General features: G+C 41.3%; 3 protein-coding genes across 3 annotated transcripts; 1 reads left to right on the top strand and 2 right to left on the bottom strand.

Annotated features, from left to right (window-relative positions):
* Positions 1–8,139: 8,139 nt before the first annotated feature.
* trmt2b (tRNA methyltransferase 2 homolog B) lies at positions 8,140–10,775 on the bottom strand. Its single transcript, XM_079512989.1, has 2 exons — positions 9,476–10,775; positions 8,140–8,980 (listed from the first exon to the last, which is right to left on the bottom strand). Exons 1-2 carry the CDS (start codon positions 10,343–10,345, stop codon positions 8,345–8,347), a joined length of 1,506 nt encoding a protein of 501 aa, XP_079369115.1. The 5' UTR covers positions 10,346–10,775; the 3' UTR covers positions 8,140–8,344.
* A 111-nt stretch (positions 10,776–10,886) lies between these two features.
* dnajb12a (DnaJ heat shock protein family (Hsp40) member B12a) lies at positions 10,887–19,642 on the top strand. The gene is made up of 9 exons (XM_079512993.1): positions 10,887–11,140; positions 11,946–12,111; positions 13,675–13,820; positions 13,914–14,090; positions 14,836–14,918; positions 15,190–15,299; positions 16,967–17,139; positions 18,373–18,515; positions 18,821–19,642. The coding sequence occupies exons 1-8, from the start codon at positions 11,008–11,010 to the stop codon at positions 18,492–18,494; spliced, it is 1,110 nt and encodes a 369-aa protein (XP_079369119.1). The 5' UTR covers positions 10,887–11,007; the 3' UTR covers positions 18,495–18,515; positions 18,821–19,642.
* A 103-nt stretch (positions 19,643–19,745) lies between these two features.
* On the bottom strand, positions 19,746–22,289 carry LOC306931574 (DNA damage-inducible transcript 4 protein-like). The gene is made up of 2 exons (XM_079512998.1): positions 22,057–22,289; positions 19,746–21,341 (listed from the first exon to the last, which is right to left on the bottom strand). The coding sequence occupies exons 1-2, from the start codon at positions 22,238–22,240 to the stop codon at positions 20,815–20,817; spliced, it is 711 nt and encodes a 236-aa protein (XP_079369124.1). The 5' UTR covers positions 22,241–22,289; the 3' UTR covers positions 19,746–20,814.

The following is a 22,289-nucleotide window of genomic DNA, read 5'->3' as shown; positions in this document are numbered from 1 at the left end:
TCAGCCTCCTATACCTCAAAAAGCTTCTCTCCGATTCTCCTCTTCCGACGTCGTTTTAAAGCAATTGGTCGAGGGCAAATTGATGCCATGCGCCCCGGCGGTCTGATTGGCTGAGCCGCTTATCTGATGTTGTACGTTTCGCCATCCTGCTGGATGATGTGGTGAAAGTTAACGTCCCATCCCTCCCCGTGTCTGCTACCTTCCACCGCTATGTTTGTTTGATCAACATCATCATCATCATGATGGCAAGACTTTTTCTGAGTTTAATACGTGACGGTGAGCTCATACACACACAGCACTGTACTGTCACTGCTGTGGTGGAAGAAGAGCTCAATGTTTTACATAAGTATCAATACTGCATTGTAGAAATTATACCGGGACTCGAAATCAATAATCACTCAGAATCATACAAAGTAGGCCCTGACTAGTATTAAACTAAAGTTATTTTTGTACTAGTGGAGCAAAAGTACAATATTTGCCTCTGAGATGTAGTGGAGTAGAAGTAAAAGTACTATACAGTATTTGAGAAAATGTACGTGGTTACTTACACCACTGGAGTTGTGCATGAGCTCAATCATGCAACACTGTCAGTGGTGGAAGAACTCCATGATTTACTTTTAGGCCTACTCTTACTCTTGATAAAAGTAAAATTCTGGAATTCAACATTTACTTGAGTAAAAGTACAAAAGTATTGGCATCAAAATATACTCAAAGTACCAAAAGCCTCCTCATTACGCAGAATGTTCCATTTCACAGCTTTTCAAATGTATACAATTAATATGAATCTTTAGAAAATAGACCTACTAGCACATTGTGAGCTTGAACGAATATATAGGATTTTGTAATAATAATCAAAAACTACAAAGTAACTACACCGGTAGTTAGTTTTCAAATAATTGTAGTGGAGTAAAAGTACAATATTTGCCTCTGAGATGTAGTGGGGTAGAAGTAAAAGTAGGCTACTGAAAATTGGATATACTCCAGTAAAGTACTTGAGTAAATGTACTCAGTTACGTCATTACACCATTGTAGGTGTTAGGTGAGCTCGTACAGCACTGTGAGGAAGCTGTGTCATCATAATCTTTGGTAAGTCAAAAAACCCCAGGCGACGTGTCATCTGAGTCATCTCTGTAAAATAATTAATCTGTCACTGGGATGACAGTGTAGCCGTTTTTCCTTTTTTTGCAGATGGGTTCCCAGATTGCAATGTAGCAGTTAGCCAGTCAATCAATCAATCAATGTATCCTAAAGGTGGCAATCAATCAAGAGGCTAATGATAGCAGCAGTGGTTCTCAAAGTGGGATCCTTGAGAGAGGGGTTCCAGGGGGGTATACAAGAAGAGTAGGGGCCCCTAAATATTGTGGGCACCTCAATGTGAAATTGATTTGTTTTGTTTTATTTGTTTTATTTGAACAAAATGCAAAATAAATAAAGAATAAATGTATTATTTGAATGGAATGCGTGTGTCGAATTTGACAGACTTGGTGCATTTATAGTTAGATGTAAAGTATACCTGATTTGAACCTAATTATCAGACCAAAGTTTACCCTTCAACATCTTGCTTATGCCCCAAAAATGACAGGCTATCCATAGGTGTTTCTAGAAATATTCTCTTATCTCTCTTATCTGAATCTGAATCACTGAATCAATACATAATCTTGCTTTAGAGTAAAGTCCAATAAATTATGGTTACAAGAGTAGAGGTTTTCTGAAGCAATCAGGATGCACGATGATGCGAGTCATAGTCTTTCAAAGTTCAACACAGGTATTGCATGATATTACCTGAGGTCAGACAGACACACATGGCATGCACTGTGGTTACAGTAGTTACCTAGCTGGCCAAAACAGATAATACTTGATGTCCTTCCCAGGCTTTGGACCCGTGCCTATGCAGCTTTTCCAAAGATTGACCAGGGGAGATACTGCACTCATGAGCTTTGTACATTACTATTATGTTTCGACACACCATGGTCGAAACATCTCCAAGCTCTCCATCCACTGTGGATGTGCGAGTTCAAATATATATATATATATATATATATATATATATACACACACATATATATATATATATACACACACACACACACACCTTTATTTACCCAGGGTAGGTTTGCTGAGCACTTTAGTGGCTCATTTTCAGCAACAGCTTCACATTCTCTCTCACACACACACACATACACACACGACCATACAGATTGGTTAAAGTTGCGTTTTCTTCGTTAATAAGTTCTGGATTGCAGCTTTTAAGGTAATCAGACATGCTTGTCTAGCCGGTTGATATCAACCATGTCATATACTGTAGGTCATAGATTATCTCTATGAGAGGAGTGTGTGCGATGCAACACTTACTAATCAGGTCATAAAGCCAACGATTAAATATGATTGCCCAGAACGGCCTGGCTAAACTGCCATCAATATTATAACAGAGGACATCCAAACCCTGCCAAGCCCTTATGGACATTGGCCTTGAGCAAGAGTTCAGCTGTTTAATGATGGCCTTGAGCAAGAGTTAAGCTGTTTAATGATGACAATCAGATATACGGACCGGGATGAGAGATTAACCAACCCACAGTGTTGTTAAAAAGAATTCTATTAAAAATGTGTCAAAAAAAGCTGGTCTACAAGCTCACAGCTCACATACTGCATCGCAAATCTATCAGCTCAATGTTAACAATGTCAGCACTTTCGCAGGAAACCGGGTTCAAATCAGGGGTATAAGAGGATATGCAGTACTGCTTTAAAGTGATACATTTTTATGCTGTATTACCGATCTGTATTACCCCCCCCCCACCCTTGGAGAAACACTGTTCTAACTTTACGTTCATTAAAAATGAACAGTGACAAGGAAGGACAAGCTTGGCTGAGGTGTGGTGTCTTCAAGAAAGCCTAGGAGGGCGGCGAGGGCCCTGTGCATGTCCAATCCTGTTTTAATACCTTACACTGTAGTGCATGTACTGTATTATGCCTGCTTGTGTGTCTATTCATATCTACTGTGTTTTCATGAGCGTAATGCTGTTTTTTTCCACGCTGTTGCTTCAGATGATCTGTCTACAGTAAAACTTCTGTGGCCTGCACTTCTGTAAATGCGCATTTGCACTTTAAGCTCTCTCTATATATATATATATATATATATATATATATATATATATATATATATACACATACATACACGTTTTTTACACATTTTCATTTAAACATAACATAACATAACAAACATAATCCCTTCATTGCAATAAGAAAGTGCAGAGGACATATTTACGTTCTCAAACTTTACTACCGGTATTTAAGTTAAAAAATTGGCCAGATATCCATTGACATTACAACAGATCAGTTAACTAACCAGGGGTCCTTGAGGGTGTTCCAGGTGGTCTCCAGCTAAATGGCACAAACGCGTTTCGGCGCGCAGGCCTTCGTCAGTGTCAAAGATTTTGACACTGACGAAGGCCTGCGCGCCGAAACGCGTTTGTCTGTCTGGTATGACTGCTGCTGCGGAGCACTTTGATCATTAAACAAAGACTCTTACTCGACTGGATGTGCGGATTTTATTCATTTTCTATATGTTAATTTTGAATCTGCACCCAGCACACGCCTGAAACTATATGAAACTGTCTGAGTATAGCGGGCCTTTTCCCTTGAAGTGAACTCCATTTGCGCACTCAGCATTATGGGGTCTGTGGCCTCTAATGCAATACCAAACTGGAATACATTTTTAAAAAAGGACCACTGAACTGCCCCAAGCCGATGATTACATCAATTGAATTCTTGGGAAAGACGCATTTTGAGTCAATGCAATGTTAAATTGCTGTTCAATTGCCGTTTGCCTGGTATCCTATTGATTGATTTACATCTTAATTGACAACATTTTCATACATAAACATACCTGTAGGTTTGTAGTTTGCAGCATAAATCACAACAATTATATGTATTGTAATATTTTTCATTGTGATCCTTTAATCCTTGTTACTCGACCTCTGCTTATTTACCCTGGGGGTTATTGACCAGGGCTTATGCTATTTATCTTGACACGTTGTCTCCAAAATGAAACATAGGACCCAGTCTTCACCTTGCCTGGAGATGGCTATCATATTCCCAATGCATGTGCTCACGGGTTTTAGCCTCTGACGTCAGCAGATAATGGCATTAGTTGAATACCTCCACAATACGATACATCTGGTGATAAATTACAATCAGATGGAGCAGCAGCAGAGTGGAGCTCACCTGATCATGCATCTCTGACGGGCCTATGTCTGCAGTGTATGGGTCACTAATTACATGTACTCAAGTACTGTAGTACTAAAGTACAGTTTTGGGGTACTTTATACTTTACTTGAGTATTGGCATTTCTCAATACTTTATACTGTACATCTGCTCTACTACACCACAGCAGAGGCAAATGTTGTGCTACAAGTTACTTTGTAGACTTTGAAGGCAGGATGCCGTGTCGCCTACACGGTGGCAGCGGTGGCCGAACGGCCGAACGGATAGCGGCGCGGTCTAGATACCGGAAGGTTCCCAGTTCGAATCAGCCGTCCGACACGTTAAAATTACCACCGCTGAAATGCCCTTGAACAAGGCATCAACCACTACGATGAAATGTGTTCTATGAGCAGGGCCTGGCTGGAAACAAGTTCTTGAGCTTAGCCCAGATACCCTGGGTAAATATAGATTTCATTTCATTTCATTTCATTTCACATGTAACAAGAGTATTTCTACATGGTGGTATTGCAACTTTTACTTTCTTCCACCACTGCTGACAGGCCTAGTAGTGTCTGACCCAAGGCCATGAAGTTGCAAGAATTCAGTCCAAGAAAGTGTCCCCATGGCCCCCACCTGCATCTCATTCCTTTCCAAAAAAGACACTCTGTTGACTGTTCAGTCTGCTCTGCCAGGCACAGCAGCACATGGTTTGGGGCCTAGACGACACTAGACCATCATTGTCATCCTATTACCTCATTCCAGAAGGAAAAAAAGGGGAAAATCTCAAGGCAAGGCCACCATGTTGCAACATATAGTTGCAACCATAAACGGTGGTAACCCCTCAGACACAAAACGATGCTGTCATAACCTACAGTACTCTGTCTGAACTCAAGTAAACTGAACCCAAAATATGAGACCACATTATGTAATTGTGTAACAGTGAAGTAAAGGTTTAGCTGGAGCAGATTAAATAGCACAAAAATTACCACCATCTATTGGACAAATGCTACTACTGCAGTGTAAAGAAATTAAGAAGAAGGGAAAAATGAATTTCACTTTCCAGAAAAGAAAGATAATAATGTTTCTTTTTAACCACACAAGTGCCATATTGTCATAAACGGTGTGATCTACAAAAAGTAATTTTGTAGATCTGCTGTTCGATTAAAAGAAAATGAAATGTTTAAATAAAATTCTTATACACCTGGTGTGTCATTATAGGCATATAATGACACACCGGGTTCAAAGTGTGGTTTGACGTCCAGCATACAGTAGGTGTTCTGGATTACTAATTGACCGTGTGGGAAAATAAAATAAAAACATACTGTAGTACCTTGTGTTCTAGGACTAGTCATTAAGTAACATATAGCAGGGCCTGCAGAGAGGTGCCCAAACCCCAGAAAAGGGCATGTGTGCACGGCTGCACGCGTAGGGCACGTGATTTTTGGGGTGGCCTTTTTGTGGTGGTCCTTTTCACACACCGGAAATGGCACGAGGAAGTTCTTGAGAGTCTCAAGAGTTACATTATTGTTAAACATCTGCATTACTTAATTTACAAGAAGTCTACACAATTAGAGAATGTAGAAGAATTGCTATTTTGATCAACGTTTGCCTGTTATCTCTCCTATGGTACCACATCAACACAGCACGGAATTGCAGACAAAATCTTATTCAACGATGACAAAATATTCTAAGTTTTGTGTCTGAGAGGCTAAATCAAATGGTAGTCCGTGGCTCAATTGCCGAATAAATAATGGACCTTGATATGAAAAAGGTTGAAAACCACTGATGTAAAGCAGTGGTTTTTCAAATTGCCTTGTTGGAATGTGCTATACAAATAAACTTGTCATCCCATTATTTAAATCCAGAAAATAGGTAGTAATAATAATAATAATAATAATAATAATAATGGGTAAAAGGTTGCAACATAGTGTAACGACACATAAACTGTGGCAACCCCTCAGACAAAAGTATGCCTGTAATACTCTGAACTAAAAGAAAGTCTGGCATTGGTTCTGTAATGCTGTTTATTTTATTTCCAAATGGTCTCCACCCAGCATTACCCCATTCACTGGATTAATAGACAATTATGTGCAATTATGGTTTGACCCTAAAAAAATTGCAACAGAAGGTTTCTCAACTCAAAGTTTACCAAAGTTTGACCATGCGAAAGGTCAGATTTTCAAGATGGCCGGTTGACCCTAAAAAAATTGCAACAGAAGGTTTCTCAACTCAAAGTTTACCAAAGTTTGACCATGCGAAAGGTCAGATTTTCAAGATGGCCGCCCCCAGTTCCTTAAAAGGCCATTACGCCTTCATTATTCACGGTAGACAAGTAATTTTGGTGCCTAACCCCATGTTTTGGTGATCTAGGAATCCAATTAGCATATTTCAATTATAGTCAAGCAATTACAAGTACAATTATATAATAAAGCAATTGGTTATAAGGTTATAACAGTGTAATAGGACATTTCTCCCTTTTCTATATGCCATAATGCCCAGGATTGGTGAATTCATCACCTATACACATAATTCACATTCTGTTGAAGCTTTCAGGAGATTTATTTTGATTTGATTCCATACCAATAAGGAGTGCATTCATTATTAATGGTTGGTACTGTGACATTTGTAAAAGCATGGCTGCCAAGTGATAGACTGGGAATAAAATACATTTCTTAACAAGAAATGTCTTCACTATTGTTTGTAAAGGTGTCATAAAATAATAATAATCCAAGTCCCCTAGGGCAGTGGTTCCCAAACTGGGGGTCAGGACAAACATTGTGAAAATAGAGAATAGAATAGAATAGAGAATAGAATACAGTACAGTACAGTACAGTACAGTACAGTACAGTACAGTACAGTCTGCGACAGGACATTACGGTACAGTACAGTACAGTACAGTACAGTACAGTCTGCGACAGGACATTACGGTACAGTACAGTCTGCAACAGTACAGTACAGTCTGACATTATTATCTAATTGTATCTCTGCAATTTGGACAAGTTCAATGGATTCCTAGACCCCAAAAACATAGGGTTAGACACAAAAATAACTTGTCTAGGGTGAATAATGAAGGAGTTAGGCTATTTTAATGATTCCGGACGCCATCTTGGACGCCACCTTGAAAATAACACCTTTCGCATGGTCAAACTTTGGTAAACTACTACTACAAAAAACAGTTGAGAAACCTTCTGTTGCAATTTTTTTAGGGTAAGGTGCCTTTTTTTCATATATGCACTCGTCTATAAGATATCAGTAGGCAGAGATCTCTGTCTGGGATTACATCTATGCTGGCAGATCAAATGGCACCATCTACTGTTCAAACATCACTACTGCAGTGAGAAAAAAGGATTTTCTCTTCTCAGAAAGGAAAGATGATATCCTGAGTTACTTACATATAACAGGTCTGTCAACGCTCCTGAATCCTGCAGGAGTCTTCTGGCAGACTCCTCATCTCCTGGCAGACCCCTGGATTGGTATCAAACTCCACAAATTAACCAGAACAAAGGAAATTACATCTATGTTAAAACGTTTCTGGGGAAGGACCTAGACCTGACTTGGCATTCCACTCATTTTCAACATTTTACTATGTCATTAATATACCCTAGAGCTGTTGTGTGGAAATAATAAAAAGTCCCCCCTATTCTGTGTTTCTGAACTGTAAGTATGCAAAAAATCATTAACATGGTGAAACACATCTTGGGGGGACTTTTTTTTATTATTTCCACACAACAGCTCTAAGGTATATTAATGACATAGTAAAATGTTGAAAATGAGTGGAATGCCCCTTTAAGCCTTTTTATACTAAGTACATCGTACACTGTGTCACATGGTGAACATAGCCAGTCCACAAGTAGATCTTTAAGACCCCCCCACCCCCTTTATTCTTAAAAACAAATACAATGAAAATCTTTGTTTTGAAGATTTCTTTTAATGATAAATTATGTATTGTGTGGTGTGACTGGTGTCATATTGTCACAGTTTATTTGGTAGGTTTTACTATTCAGTTAATGACTCATTCTATGCTTATATTATTCCAATTATAATTCAGCAGAGTATATAGTGAACTTTTGCAGGCAAAGGTTTTCCACCCCTGATTCTGTTTAGTACATAGTCATGAATTCCTCCTGCAGTACAGAAGACTTTGCTATCTCTCAAAGAGCAACACCAGTTCACAGTGTGGCGTATGTGGAAACATATCCACCGGCACGGCCACTCTTGGGGAGAAGGCCTCCCCTGTGAGCCTCCTGCGTGGGTCCGGAGCACAACACAGCTCCCTGAAGTTCCTCATGGCTTCTCCCTCTGGCTTACACGAGATGTAGACCAGTCTACGAATGGCAGGCTGGTTCCGCAGAGCTCGGACCACACGGTGGTGCAGACCGGCTCGGGAGGGGTTCACCACGGCCGTGAGGCCCCCTCCGTCCGCCGGCGAGCTAAACAGAGTCGACTCAGGGGAGGTGAGCCCAGGGACGACAACCTCCGCTTTTCCAGCGACAAACTCGCAGTTGTGCACGTTATTTAGGGCTGCGTTGTGCCGCGCGTCCTCCACCGCCTGTTCGATGAGCTCTACGCCAACGACCCTGTCCACTCTAGGAGACATGGTAATGCCAATGGCTCCTGTGCCACAGCAGATGTCCAGGAGAGTACCTCCTTGCCGTGCCTTTCCTCCCGTGTCTGCCTCGGGGAAGCACATGTCTCCAATAGCACTGTAGAGCACCTCAGCTGCTCCCCGGTTCACCTGGAAAAAGGCGTCAGGAGAGATGCGGAACTTGAATCCCAGAACCTGTTGAATGACAGTACAACATGAGAGTAGGATAGGACTAAATGGTTGTCATTTCTTATCAGGGGCAGTCTAAAAAAATGTATCCTACAAGATTAAAAAGAGACAGAGACATGTGCCTAATACTGTTTATATGCTTTCACTAATAAAGACAAGACTAAAATATTACTTGTGTTTGACAACAATAACTACTGACAAAAATGTCCTACACGCACTTCTATGAAGTTGGAACAGGAAGTTTCAGCCTTTTTCAGCGTTATACAAAATTAGTTACAACAAAGAAGGCTTTGTGCTAAAAGGTTACATTTCTATGCATGCTGCCGTGCCAACTAAATGAAAGTGCCCGAAAACAACATTTCAGCTAGTGAAATTGTTGCTGGTCCCAATACCAATATACTCTAACTAAGTCAAATACTTTTACTGGATGACGTATCTGTATGTGTGCTGTTATGTTGTCACTGGTGCCATATGTTTTCTCTTGGAGGTGACTTTTGTTACCTCTTCGTATATGTGTGGCTGCCCGTGCAGAAGCTGGTACGGCGACTGCTCATGAGTACAGCGGGTCATGGAGCTCTCCTGGAAGTACAGTGAGTGCAGCTGACAGGCCGCTCCGGGACCCTGGGTGAAGTAATCCACCAGGGCAGCTTTGTGAATGTCCCTCTCCGCTGGAGCCAGTGTCTGTGGGTGAAAGTACACTATGGCCATGGTGTGGCCCTCTGCGTTGCTCCTCACTGTGATCTCCCTCCAGTGGCCACCTTCGTGGAATAAGATGCAGGGTTCGAGTGGAGACAGGCGGATGAAGTCTTGGTAACACCTGGCCACCAGCTTGTGTTTCTCTGGCATGTTGAGGAGGTGATGGCTGCTGACGCAAACAATGTTTTGCTTCCTGCCAGTGCCAACGTAATGGCCGACTGTCTTTGGGTTCCCATCGGCTCCAAGGTTGACAGAGAAACTGGACTTGTTGCGGTATCCTTCCCTGACTGGTGATGGTAGAATGGTTTGGACAGGAAAAGGCAGTTTAGGGCCCATAGTTAATGGTAATGAAGACAACTGGGAGGTTCCTTTTGACAGCTGGTCAGAGAGGTGACACAGGACCTTTTCCACGTGCTTTTGTTTTAACTCAAGCTGTTCATCGTAGCTTAGTCTCCACAATGGGGTGACGACATCAGCCAGCCTTTCTTCCCAGGACAGGTGCTCATTTGAAAGAGGCCTTGTCTTCTTTTTTCTCCAGTTTTTATTTGACAGGGACTTGCCCTGGTCAGTTGAAACGGTAGAACCAACACTCTTAGCTGACGAACATAGATAGGCCAGGAGGGAGCACTGAAGAAGCTCACGTTTGACGACCAGGAATGGTCTTTTATATGCCATCGCTTATATACATGATTACAACTGACTTGCTGCCTTGAGAATATGATAAAATATGATATATAATATTTGTTAGAGACTCTCTGTTGCCTTAGTGAGAACTATCTATCAGGTAAAAGGACTGTAAAAATAATGAATCTTTAATTTTTCACCTGAAGACCTTGAGAGAGCTGAAAGGAGAAAAAATGCCTGGTCTAAATGCAGCGCGTCCTTCTTCTGCTGTAGTAACTACTAAATCAAGAGACTCATAGTCATATAGTGTAATAATATTTCAAACGGGATTATAGTGGTAAACTAGGATTATGGGAGCTGAAGGGTAACAACAACAAAGCAGTGTCACCTCTAGATTTAATCTCCAGATAATAAGTGAGCTGAATGAAACTGGATAAACATGCTTTCACGCGAACAGGAAATCAACACACGATGGAGGGGTAGCAGATCACAAGCCCACAAAGCGTCGCAGAAGTGACGCTCTGTGGGCTTGTAGATCTGCTATTTCCTTTTAAATTGGCGTCGCGTTAAAATGACGTCAGTCACGTCACTTCTAATTTTTGCCCCAAACGTCATCATCCAGCGCCCGGGTAACGAGTAAACAGTTCCGCTGCCAGGCTGAGACTCAGAGCGAGTCTAGAGAGAGAATCTGGCCTGGGAGAGTCGGAGTCGCGATGGAATCAAACAAGGACGAGGCGGAGCGGTGCATCAAGATCGCTCTGGTCGCGATCATCAGCCAGCAGCCGGACAAAGCCAGGAGGTTCCTGGAGAAGGCGGAGCGGCTGTTTCCCACAGATCAGGCCAAGAGTACGTCGAGTTTATTTCATCATGGGGTTTATTTTGGTCTCTTGGGCCACCGATCGAGGCGAGCGACGCCTGCCTGTACTACCAGAGCACAGCAGCAGAGCCCCAAACGAGCTAACGTTAGCATAACTTCTTATCGAATGGATACCCCCGACAGTTGCTGCGACACTGACAGCTGCTATTTGGACTTCCCCTCCCCCACCATCTTGTTGATTATCTTCATTTTCTTGTTTAACGGTTGGGTGCTGTTTATTGTTGGGTATATATTATATATCATATATGTCATGTTTAGCTACAGAGTGGCTAGTACTTGTACCGTTAGCTCAGCTGTGCTAGCCGACAGCTGAGCTGGCTACAGGATAGGTGGGCACCTTGTTGGACATCTGTCTGGGCACAAGACACCTCAATGTAAAATTGCCTATTTTGTCCAACCACAATGTTTTTTTGGTTGTATTTGTAGGGTATTTAAGTAATGTATTGTAAAGTATGTGAGTGAACATGCATGGTACATCATTACCAGACTTACTTTTATCTTCCAACTTCTTGTTTATGCCCCAAAATGAGTGGATATACAGGTTTTGTAGCAATCTGTTTAAGCATGTTCTAATCATTGTATACTTTACTTTATTTTAGTTGGACAAAATACCCAATTATTTTACGTCAAGGTGCCCAGATGTCCAAGGTGCCCACCTACAGTGTGCTGTTACCGCTGAGGAGGATATGACTGGGGCTTGGTCGTCGTTGTTTCTATAGCGTGCAAGAGCTGCAAACCTCTAATGCAAAAAACACTTCCCTTTGGTGTTCACAGACCTCCTGGAGTCGTTGTCACAGAACGGAAAGCCACCCGGCGAGGACGACAGCAGCGCGTCAATGAACGGAGATGGACCCAGGATGAGACATCGTGATGGGAGCGATCCACCTGCAGGAGACACAGCCAAACCTTACACCTCAGACCAGCTGGATGCTGTCAAAAAGTCAGTATGAAAACGTATACAACAAGACATGTATATATGTAGCATAGTGTCGCACAACCTCAGCCTGATGGCCTAAAAGTCTAATATCTCCCCCGAATCACAGGGATATCCCTTTGGCTTAGTAGTGCTTTCCACGCGGGAGACCCGGGTTCGATTCCCGGTTGTTACACACACACACACACACACACACACACACTTTCTTGGTGACATTATAGCCACAATTTGCAACCCTAGATTTTTTTATATTGGGTTCAATCTAGAGTTGCAATACCGCTCATTGATCAAATTTACAGTACATTTCCGATCTGCTTGTATTAAACTACATTAAACTCACCAACATTGCAGCTGTAGGGCAAGCTTGAATTATCCTCTTTCAATCTGCAAAGCATTTGTTTCATAAAAATCCATGTAGACATGTTATGAGCTACTTTATGTCAAGAAATTCCGTGTTGGAGTTTGGAAGCGCTCCTTTTCATTAACGGGTCACCTCCTGCATTATATGCAAAATTCGAAACATGTGGTACGTAGGGCTGTTCGGTGACTTTGACGAGCACTTCCAAACTCTAACACTTGACGGAAAGTAGCTACGGTGGATTTGCAGATTGAAAGAGGATAATTCAAGTTTGCCTTACAGCTGAGTTAAACGTTGTTTAATACAAGCAGATCAGACATTTCAATTTGATCAATAGGCTGTCAATGGAAGGTATTGCAACTCTAGATTCATCCCATTATTTAAAAAAATCTAGTGTTGCAAATTGCGGCTAGTGACATTGCACTGTTATCTCTACATTCTATGTGTGTGATTATTTGCTCTTCACTCTGGACAAGAGAGGCTGATAAATTGTATACAGTCATGCAGAAACCAGCCTTGGATGGTGAGATTAAGATTATAATGTTCATGTTGATTTCACAATGGCAGTAGTGACAAGTTATCGACTGGTAGAATTTAAAGTGCTATATCTAGCATTTTAGTCCAGTAATAATGTAATTTGACCTCAATCTAATTGCAAAAAAACCAAACTCAACTGCATCAATTTTGCATCTTCAATATATCCTGAATAACAGAAAAAAAGAATTGTCTGAGGGGAAAGTGTTGAAAATGGCCTGTACAGTATGGCCACCATTGACATCCTATCATAAGGCAATATTTTCTAAATTTATCATCACATTTGAGCAAGTTGCTATGGCAAAATCTAGCTAGTTTTTGTTTTTGTGCAAAACTAATGCTTGGAATGGCTTCAGCATCATGAAAATATTTAGAAAATATTGCCTTATAATAGGATGTCAATGGTGGCCATACTGTACAGGCCATTTTCAACACTTTCCCCTCAGACAATTCCAGGCAACTTTTTTTCTGTTATTCAGGATATATTGAAGATGCAAAATCAGCTGAGTTTGGCTTTTTTGCAATTGGATTGAGGTTGTCCCTGTATTTTCCATAGATTTCCTGTACTATTTACAAGGGATGTGTATTTGCAGCGCTGATGCAAATGTCAGCTCTGCAAGTTGTTAACGGTCATGCTCAGAATAGATTCTAATAATGTCGGTTTCTTTTGTTTGTAGAATAAAGAGTTGCAAGGATTACTACGAAATTCTTGCAGTTGAAAAGGCTGCATCTGAGGAGGACCTTAAGAAGGCCTACAGAAAGTTGGCTCTGAAGTTCCATCCAGATAAAAACCACGCACCAGGAGCTACAGAAGCATTCAAAGGTCTTTTGAAATTGACATATTCTCTGTTGCTATAGAATGGTATCCACTGTGTAAAAGAATGGCCCAAAACTATGTGTTTCTGTGATGTTTCAGCTATCGGAAATGCCTACGCTGTATTGAGTAACACAGAGAAACGACGACAGTATGACCAGTATGGAGAGGAACGCGCTAACCCCAACAGACAGAGACAACAACAGCGCCACGAGTTTGAAGCCGACATCTCTCCAGAAGACCTCTTCAACATGTTCTTTGGAGGAGGATTCCCATCAAGTGTGTAGAACATATGATTATAAACCTTTTATAATTTCAAGGATTACTACCAGAAGTGGACATAAGACATGGGCTTTTTGTCAGACTTTTTGATTCATATGCATTGGATAATTTGATATGTATTAGGCCACAGACCACCATTTGATATGATTGTTACCCCAATCACACCTGTCACCCGTGGTTCTCGAACTGTGGGGTCCTCCTGAGTCCTGACCCACAGTTTGATTTTAGGGAGGCACCAGATGATTTAACAAACCAACATACAGTGTATACAGGGTATCTGCACATTTCGAAAGTGAAAACTTAAGGACTTTTAAACCTCTGTAATACCTCTAAAATGAATTCATAAATAAGACCATTACACCGTTTGAGTTATGTACCGATTCCGAATCGAAACAGAATCGTAATTCATCGTCCCCCCTAGTCTCTGTACCTCCAGGATGCCATTTCTATTTTTTTGACCCGCTGCGGGGGATCGTGGGAGGTGAACACGCCTTTTTCAATTTGACTTTTTTCAATCATACTGTAACATATAGAGCATCAGATCATTTAAGCCTAATTCATATTCCGTAGAATGAGTTTTGAGTAGTTTTGAGCATTGCATGTTGTTTGCTCTTAAGAACTGATCTTCAAGCTAAACAATGCATCGCATTGCAGCAAGTGGTTGGCTTGAAGATCGGTTGGATTCAACATAGCATCCTATTATGTGATTGATTGATTTGATTTGCATACATTTTTTCCTCAGGCAATGTACATGTTTACAGAAATGGCAGAATGCATTTTGGCCATCAGCCTAGACAAGGCGAGAGGCGAGAACAACAGAGAGAAGTAAGTTCAACCTGTAATATACATGTAAACATATTCATTATAAAATGCCACCATCATTTCACTCCACTTAAAACCTGACGTCCCTATGTTATGGGTGAACAAGCTCACATGTCCGGATGCGACATTTGTGAGCTTGCAACATTTGTGAGCTTGCGACATTTGTGAGCTTGTACGTTGGCTTTTTTCCAGTATTTCCTGGAGTATAAAATGGGGCTTACAGGGTTAATTTGTGTCTGGTTATGAAATGGCTGTGATATGTTGTTTGCTGCAGGGCGGTCTGGCTCTGTTCGTCCAGTTGATGCCCATCCTCATTCTCATCGTGGTTTCTGCACTCAGCCAAATGATGGTGGCACAGCCCCCCTACAGCCTTAGCTACCGCCCGTAAGTGCAAACTCACTCGTTTATTCCAGGGTTTCTGCGTGTTATTAAAAAGTATGAAATCAGTTTTGCCAATATTTAAGGCCTTCAAAAGCTATTCGAAGGTCTGAGATGTTAATTGGTAGTGTTAAATTGTTTGCTTTCCAAAAAGAAAGCACATGTGATTGGTAACTTAGAACGTATTTGCTTAGGTATGATTTAGGTTGTGCATTTCTCCACAAGCAAATGAATATGACTAATTGTTTCCGATAAACTCACCCCTACTGGTACGGTAAGACCTTTGCCAGGGGTCAGGGTGTTGACCAGACTTGCCCGTCTAACGATGGCTAGACGGGCAAAGTGTGGTGGAGGTAAACATTGTTTACCCACCTTGTCATTTCAGAGATAACATGCATGCATGCTGCTCTACCGGTGCATTTACACATGGTGTACAATGGCTGCCTCATTCCCTCTTTCACCATAACATTTAGGAACTCTGGGAAGTCTTTAGCTTTAGTCGTCTTTGTTGATTGGTGGGTTGTGATTGTGTGTACTTGGGTCAGTTTGTATTGTGCATGGTCGGTTGAGTCTCCCCAAGCCATCATTGTTTGGAGAAAAAACAAGCGCTAAGCTGGCCAAGAAAAGAGGAAAGAAAAGGAAAATGAGCAGCACCATTGTTGTTTAAGAAGACAAAAAAGGATGCACTGTATCTCTCACATCAACACGTCATGTATGTTACTCGCATATAATATATCTTCAGTAAATTTGTACTTGCTTGTAGGTGCTCAGGGTTTCCTTCCTATACAAGCCAAACGGCCTTAATCTTGACTAAAACCACCCGAACTGGTATAAATCACCTTGTTAACATGCAACAACAGTACCTGAAAGTTGGCAACCTTGTACTGACATCGTATAGCCGATGCCATTTAATAAAATTACATTTTTACCAATTGTGTATGGTAGTATATGGAGTATTGATTGATTCAATTCATCCCCTGAGCAAACAGGCAGGCTTTATTAGCGCAAAAATCAACCAGGTTAAAATTCGGGGTGGAAGAGGAAGGTTACTGTACATAGTGCAGCTTTAAATGTCCACTGTGGTATTAACTCATTCAAAATGTGTTCAAAATCTACCTTCTAGATAGAACAGTGACTGTTCTAGAGAATCTGAGTTAAAGGGGTCTTTAAAAACAAATGTCCTGAACTGATTATTTTACAAAGGTCGCAATCTTTCAAAGATGGTGTTTATTAATACACTTGTCCACCCGCCTCTCATGGATTTCAATGCATTCCATAAAATACCAGGCTCAAGTCGGCTTCTCAGAGCGTCTATGGTGCATGTCATGATGTAGTACATCTATCCTTACCTTATTTACATAGCCTGGACTGCATGTACCCTGAGATCACGTTAGAATGGCTCATCTCCATTTCATTCTGCAAGTCCTCATTTCTCTCTCTCTCCCTCTCCTTTTGTGGACCTACCGATGCGTTACCACTCATTGCACCACATGTCTAACCTCATGTACTTTCTGCTTATTATGATAGATATGTGTCTATATGTAGATATATACACATATCTACATATGTGTCTACGTCTACATACACCCACTGACGTACACCTGTAAACCTGTGATGTTGACAATAGAGCTGATTCTCTTTCACTCATTTGTTCCATGTTGTCTGTGGCTCAGGTCAGTGGGTCATATTCACAAGAGGCATACGCCTGCCCTGAGGGTGCCTTTCTATGTGAGCGACCGTTTCAATGAAGAATACGCCGGAAGTAACTTAAGGAATGTTGAGAAAAGTGTGGAGGAGGACTACATCGGCAACCTTAGAAACAACTGTTGGAAGGAGAAGCAACAGAGTGAGTATTCCTACCACGGCACAGTTTTCTTTCATACTTTTTGTTGTGTTTTATAGTTGGAAAAACAGGCATCTCTTGGTTCATTTCATCACTATCGGGCAGAATGCTTGTTTGTCCAACTTCCAAAACTGTTACTTTTCAGGAAATGGGGAAAAGAAAACCTACGTTTCAGTGCATCCAATGTAGTTATTTTGCAGTCACAAGCTCTTATTAATACCTTTTTGATTGGTTAAATATTTATAAAACCCACAGACTTACCGGTAATCACTTAAGCCTGACATCCCCATTTTATTTTTTCATAGTTACAAAATGTTTCTAAAATAGCAGATCAACATGCATACAATGCGTCACATCGTAATGCAACGCATTGAGCTTGTAGATCGGCTATTTTCACTAAACTTACGTGACAATCTTGTACGGTACGACGAAGTAGGCGTTATGTATTTACGGGAAAACTATTGACAGCATTGATATCCATCCATCTTCAGCCGCTTATCCGTAGTGAGAGCAACATTAGTGACTTCCTCCTGGGGACGTTCCCGAGATGTTCCAAGGCCAGTGAGTCGATGTGTTTCCTCCAACTGCGCCTTGGTCTGCCCCGGGGTCTCCTCCCTAGTGAGACACCCGAGAGGCATCCTAACCTAGGGATGCTCCGATCAGGTTTTTTGGGACAGATACCGATCACCGATTGTTTTTCTCATGATCGGCCGATAGGTCCGATACTGATCTTGTGAAATGTTGCAAATTGTAATTTTCCAAAATGATTATATGTCAAAACCCACGTCAAAACTGTTCTGTGTGTGGGAGGAAGGGGGGAATGTTTAGGCCTGTCACAAAAATGCAAAGTGATGTTATACTGTATATGTGATTGACATTTATACCACTTAAATGGTGTAAAAGATCAGTTTCTCCAGATAGGGTAAATTGCCGATCAGAGTGAATATCGGCCGATCGCTGGCCGATTATCGGAGCATCTCTATCCTAACCAGATGCCCAAAACAACTAAGCTGGCTCCTTTCCAGGTGAAGAAGCAGCGACTCTACCCCGAGTCTTTCCCACGTGACTGAACTTCTCACCCTATCTCTAAGGGAGATGCCAGCCACCCGTCGAAGAAAACTAAATTTGGCTGCTTGTATTCCTGACCTTATTCTTTCGGTCATGACCCACACTTCATGAGCATTGATTTGCTTGTGTAATTAGGCTCATTATTGCTTAAAATGCTCTTCTTTGCAGAGGAAGGATTACTGTACCGCGCCCGTTACTTTGGAGATTCTGACTTGTACCAAAGGGCACAGAGAATGGGAACGCCTAGCTGTTCTAGACTCTCAGAGATTCAGGTTATACTCCACGGTTAGACGTCACTGGCACACAAATGGGTGAGTTGTTGCAATGATTTATTTTATATATTGTTTTCTTTAATCTTGCTGTTAATCAAGCAATGTCAAGAATTGGGCTACTGTGCATCATTTATTTCAGGATGCCAAGCTTGATGCCAATATCATTCACTACACTGTTTTTGCACAACCCTTTTTTTAACCCTAATTTTACAGAATAGTTTGTACTATTTTATGCTATAATATTTTATAATGTTGTGACAGATAAATTAAAGTCTTTGAATTTGAGCCCATGTAGAATTACTGCTGCGTTATTGTGCCCACTGACACTAATTTCCTTTTAATAGGTTCTCTGGTACTTGAATCTTAACCGGAAGAAATCTGTCAGAGCCCCACACTCAAATTGGAGCAACACCAAGAACATCAGAAATGCCTTACCCCCCCACGGTGGGCAACACATCACAGCAGGGAACCTCTCTGTAGATTGACTTCCTTGTAGAACAGTGGTTCTCATTTTTTTTTTCCTTTTATTCAATTTCAAAGACAACCCATAACTCTGATAGTGTACGAATATAACCACACGGTCCGTTTGGTTACGTTTGTGCGTTTGCAGAGTTAAGAGACATGTATGGGTCCACTTGGAACCCTCCCCTTCAAGGACTCCCCTGAGGGGGTCCCTGGACCCCCACTTTGAGAACCACTGACTGTAGAACTCCGAGAAGGCTTGAGTCGACAGCTGGCGTTTTCTCTAACACTTAGTGTCTTCAAAGATGGTAGCAGTTCAGGGGGAGTCGCAGCTGAGAGCATAACGGCATAGTTGTCTTTTTGAATGGTAAATGCAAAGCTGCTATGTGTTACCATTCTCTCTCCCAAATCCTTTGTTTTCCTGAATACTTTGAGAAACCTCAAGGGCCTTCTCGTAGAGATTATCTGAGCCACTGATGAAGTGTGTAATTTTTATAGTTCATACCATGTGTAAATATTAAAAACTTACTTTTAACAGTTGCGGGATCTAACATGAGTTAAGCAGATATCAGATATCATTTATCTTTTTAATTTAATTGTTATCCTGTGGATTTTGCTTGTAGCCTGTTTTGGATTAAGAAGCAGTGGAAATTATTGCACAGAACTAAAGTGAAACCATATTTATTAAATTAATCCTGCTAAAAGCTGTTTGTGTTTTTTTTTTATATGTCATGTTTTCTAACTTATAGCTATAAAACTGACTTGACATGGTAGACAATTGTTGACATTAAAAATGACAAGAATGGCTTACTCAAAATATTTTATTTGTTCAAGTTTTATGCCAGTACAAAAGTAGCACTGTTAGCACATTGTTATGAATAGCAAATAGGACCGTCCAGGGTTCAGAATTTGCATTCAACAACTAATCAATGCATTGTCACACACACACACACAAGTATATCTTTTACCATCCCATATTTCTCCATGTGAAAATATTTAAAGATTCAATTTTTTCACAGGCTCATACATGAATGTGCAGTTAAAAGGTTTGTAGCTGCCATTAAGACCTAGAAAGTTACTTCAACAGAAAACTAACATGGAAACATACATACATTTGTTTTGGTTTTCAGTAATCAGCAACACACATTTCATAAAACAAAATCTACACATGTCTTCCCCCCCCCATTGACCATGGGCTCACCAAGCCACATAATCCTTGTCTGCAGTGCTGCTGATGGTCAAACGTTTGTTTTGCCAGATAGTCCGTGTCAATTACGTTCAACCTACTGTTGAAAGTGCTTGATCGACAACACTCCTAGATCCGTAACCCCCCCCCCATAACGGGAATACATGCACACAATCCATAACACATCAAAACAGTACTTGGATGTTCTACTTAATTCAAAGTAGCAATATCACAATGCAGACATACTTGGTTACCTTGTTAAAAAAAAAGTGTTCAAAAATGTTGCACAAGTAAAAGTACAAAAGTACTGGCATTGAAATTTTAAGTACCGTCCAAAAGTACTAATTATGCAGAAAGTTTTTATACTCTAGTAGTACTTGAGTATAGATGTAGGCCTACTTAGACACTTTCAGTCACCTCGGTCTATATAACATCAAATCGATATAAGACACATATTAATTGAAGAGCTTGTCTTCAGTGCTGCTGGTTTAGATAAAGTGATTTAACATTCGTTTTACCATTTTTACTAGACAGTCCACATCAGGTTCAAGTGTTTAACCGCTTTAACCCCAGCATCCATAATCGGGGGGGGGGGCATTAGCCAAAACCCCTAACCCTATTTTTGGCAAAGAGATTTGGTGTTGATGGATAAAAAGCAGTTCTAAGTCTAGAGATGGTTCAAGTGCGCCATCAACAGCACTCCTCAATCACTAGCTCCCCTGAGCAGTACAGTTTCCTTTTTATAGCCCTGAAGCCGGGACTGAGTGTGATTGTGTTTTTATGCCTCGAAAAGACAGAAGAACCCTGGGTTTGTGGCTGCACCGGGGACTTTTTGCCCTTGAAGAGTTTCTGAACCTTGTGCCACAGCCCGGCTTCGGGCCTCAACACCAGGGTTATGTGGAAGGTAGGCACCAGGCTGGCATCCACGGAGATTTCTTCAATATGGCACGGGTCCATGTTATCCCCCTGCTCCACGCATAGGTCGATGTGCGCCCCCCTGAGGCCGCACGGCTCGCTGTCAGCCAGGTGCAGTAGTTCCTCCCTGATGTGCTGCAGTAACAGGTCAGGTAAGAGGAGTTTGGGGCAGCATCCCATAATGTTGAGACGTGATTCGTCACTGAGGCGTTGTGCTATGGTCGCCACAACCTCCGTAGCCAGAGTCTCTTCCAGAGGATGGCAGAGATAAGTGCTCTCTGACACCGATGTGTCCATGGAACCTAAAATAAAGAACACACACACATTAATCAAATCCTCAGTGTTAAGTTTATTTTAGTTAAGGACTCGTAAGGGTCCATTTGGACCCCTGGACTGGTCGTATGACATTTCTTTGGTTAAAACAGGTTTATATATAAAAAGAAAGGGTAAATGGTATTAAAAGCTCTCATACATAGTAAGCGAGGCCTTTAGTGTTTGTTCGTTAACAGGGGTATCATAGTTATGTAGGGCTCCCCCCCATCTCTTGCAGAAAATACATTCAGGAGGATTGCCAGTTTCAGCCAATCAGGACACACTTTCATTGCGTGCCAGTTCCCATTTTGTCATTTCTTTGAGTCATCACTTCCAATCTCATGTGTTAGTAGCCTACTCATGATGAAATTGGTAACGCAAACTGAAAAATAAAATGCATTTTCTGTTTAAAGAGCCAGAGAGACCCTACTGAACAAACATATTAATGATAATGGATATCTATCTACTATCAGAAGCTTTTAACACTTAAAATTGAATTTATTAATTCTAAAATAAATTATGCATGCGCATTGCAGTTGATCAGAATAATGCAAATTATGTTTCTAATTGTTTTTATATCTGACAGTCTGAGTTAAAGAGTGGGCTGAACATTGCCTATATGCCAGTGTTACTATTGTGCAAAACATGATAACTTTTGCCCTGCCTAAACAGACAAATGATGAGTCTCTTTGTGCAACAACTCACCAGTTTCACTGCATTGGTCCGAGTCCAGGCTGTGTCTGGAGCCCTTGTTGTTCAGGTCAGTCAGCTTCTGGAAGAGAACATTTCCCCAGGACAAGCGCGTTGACGAACCGCCATGATGATGACCCTCCACCGGGGAGGGAGGAAAAGTGCTGCCATCCATGGAGTTGTCGCAAGAAAAAGACATTTTGATACAAAATGTCAGTTAACAGCGCTTACTGTAGGCTACACCAGAC

Source organism: Electrona antarctica, assembly GCF_951216825.1.
Source record: "Electrona antarctica genome assembly, chromosome: 10".
Classification (NCBI taxonomy): domain Eukaryota; kingdom Metazoa; phylum Chordata; class Actinopteri; order Myctophiformes; family Myctophidae; genus Electrona; species Electrona antarctica.
The sequence above is the reverse complement of the archived record's forward strand: the minus strand, read 5'-3'. Positions and strand labels throughout refer to the sequence as shown.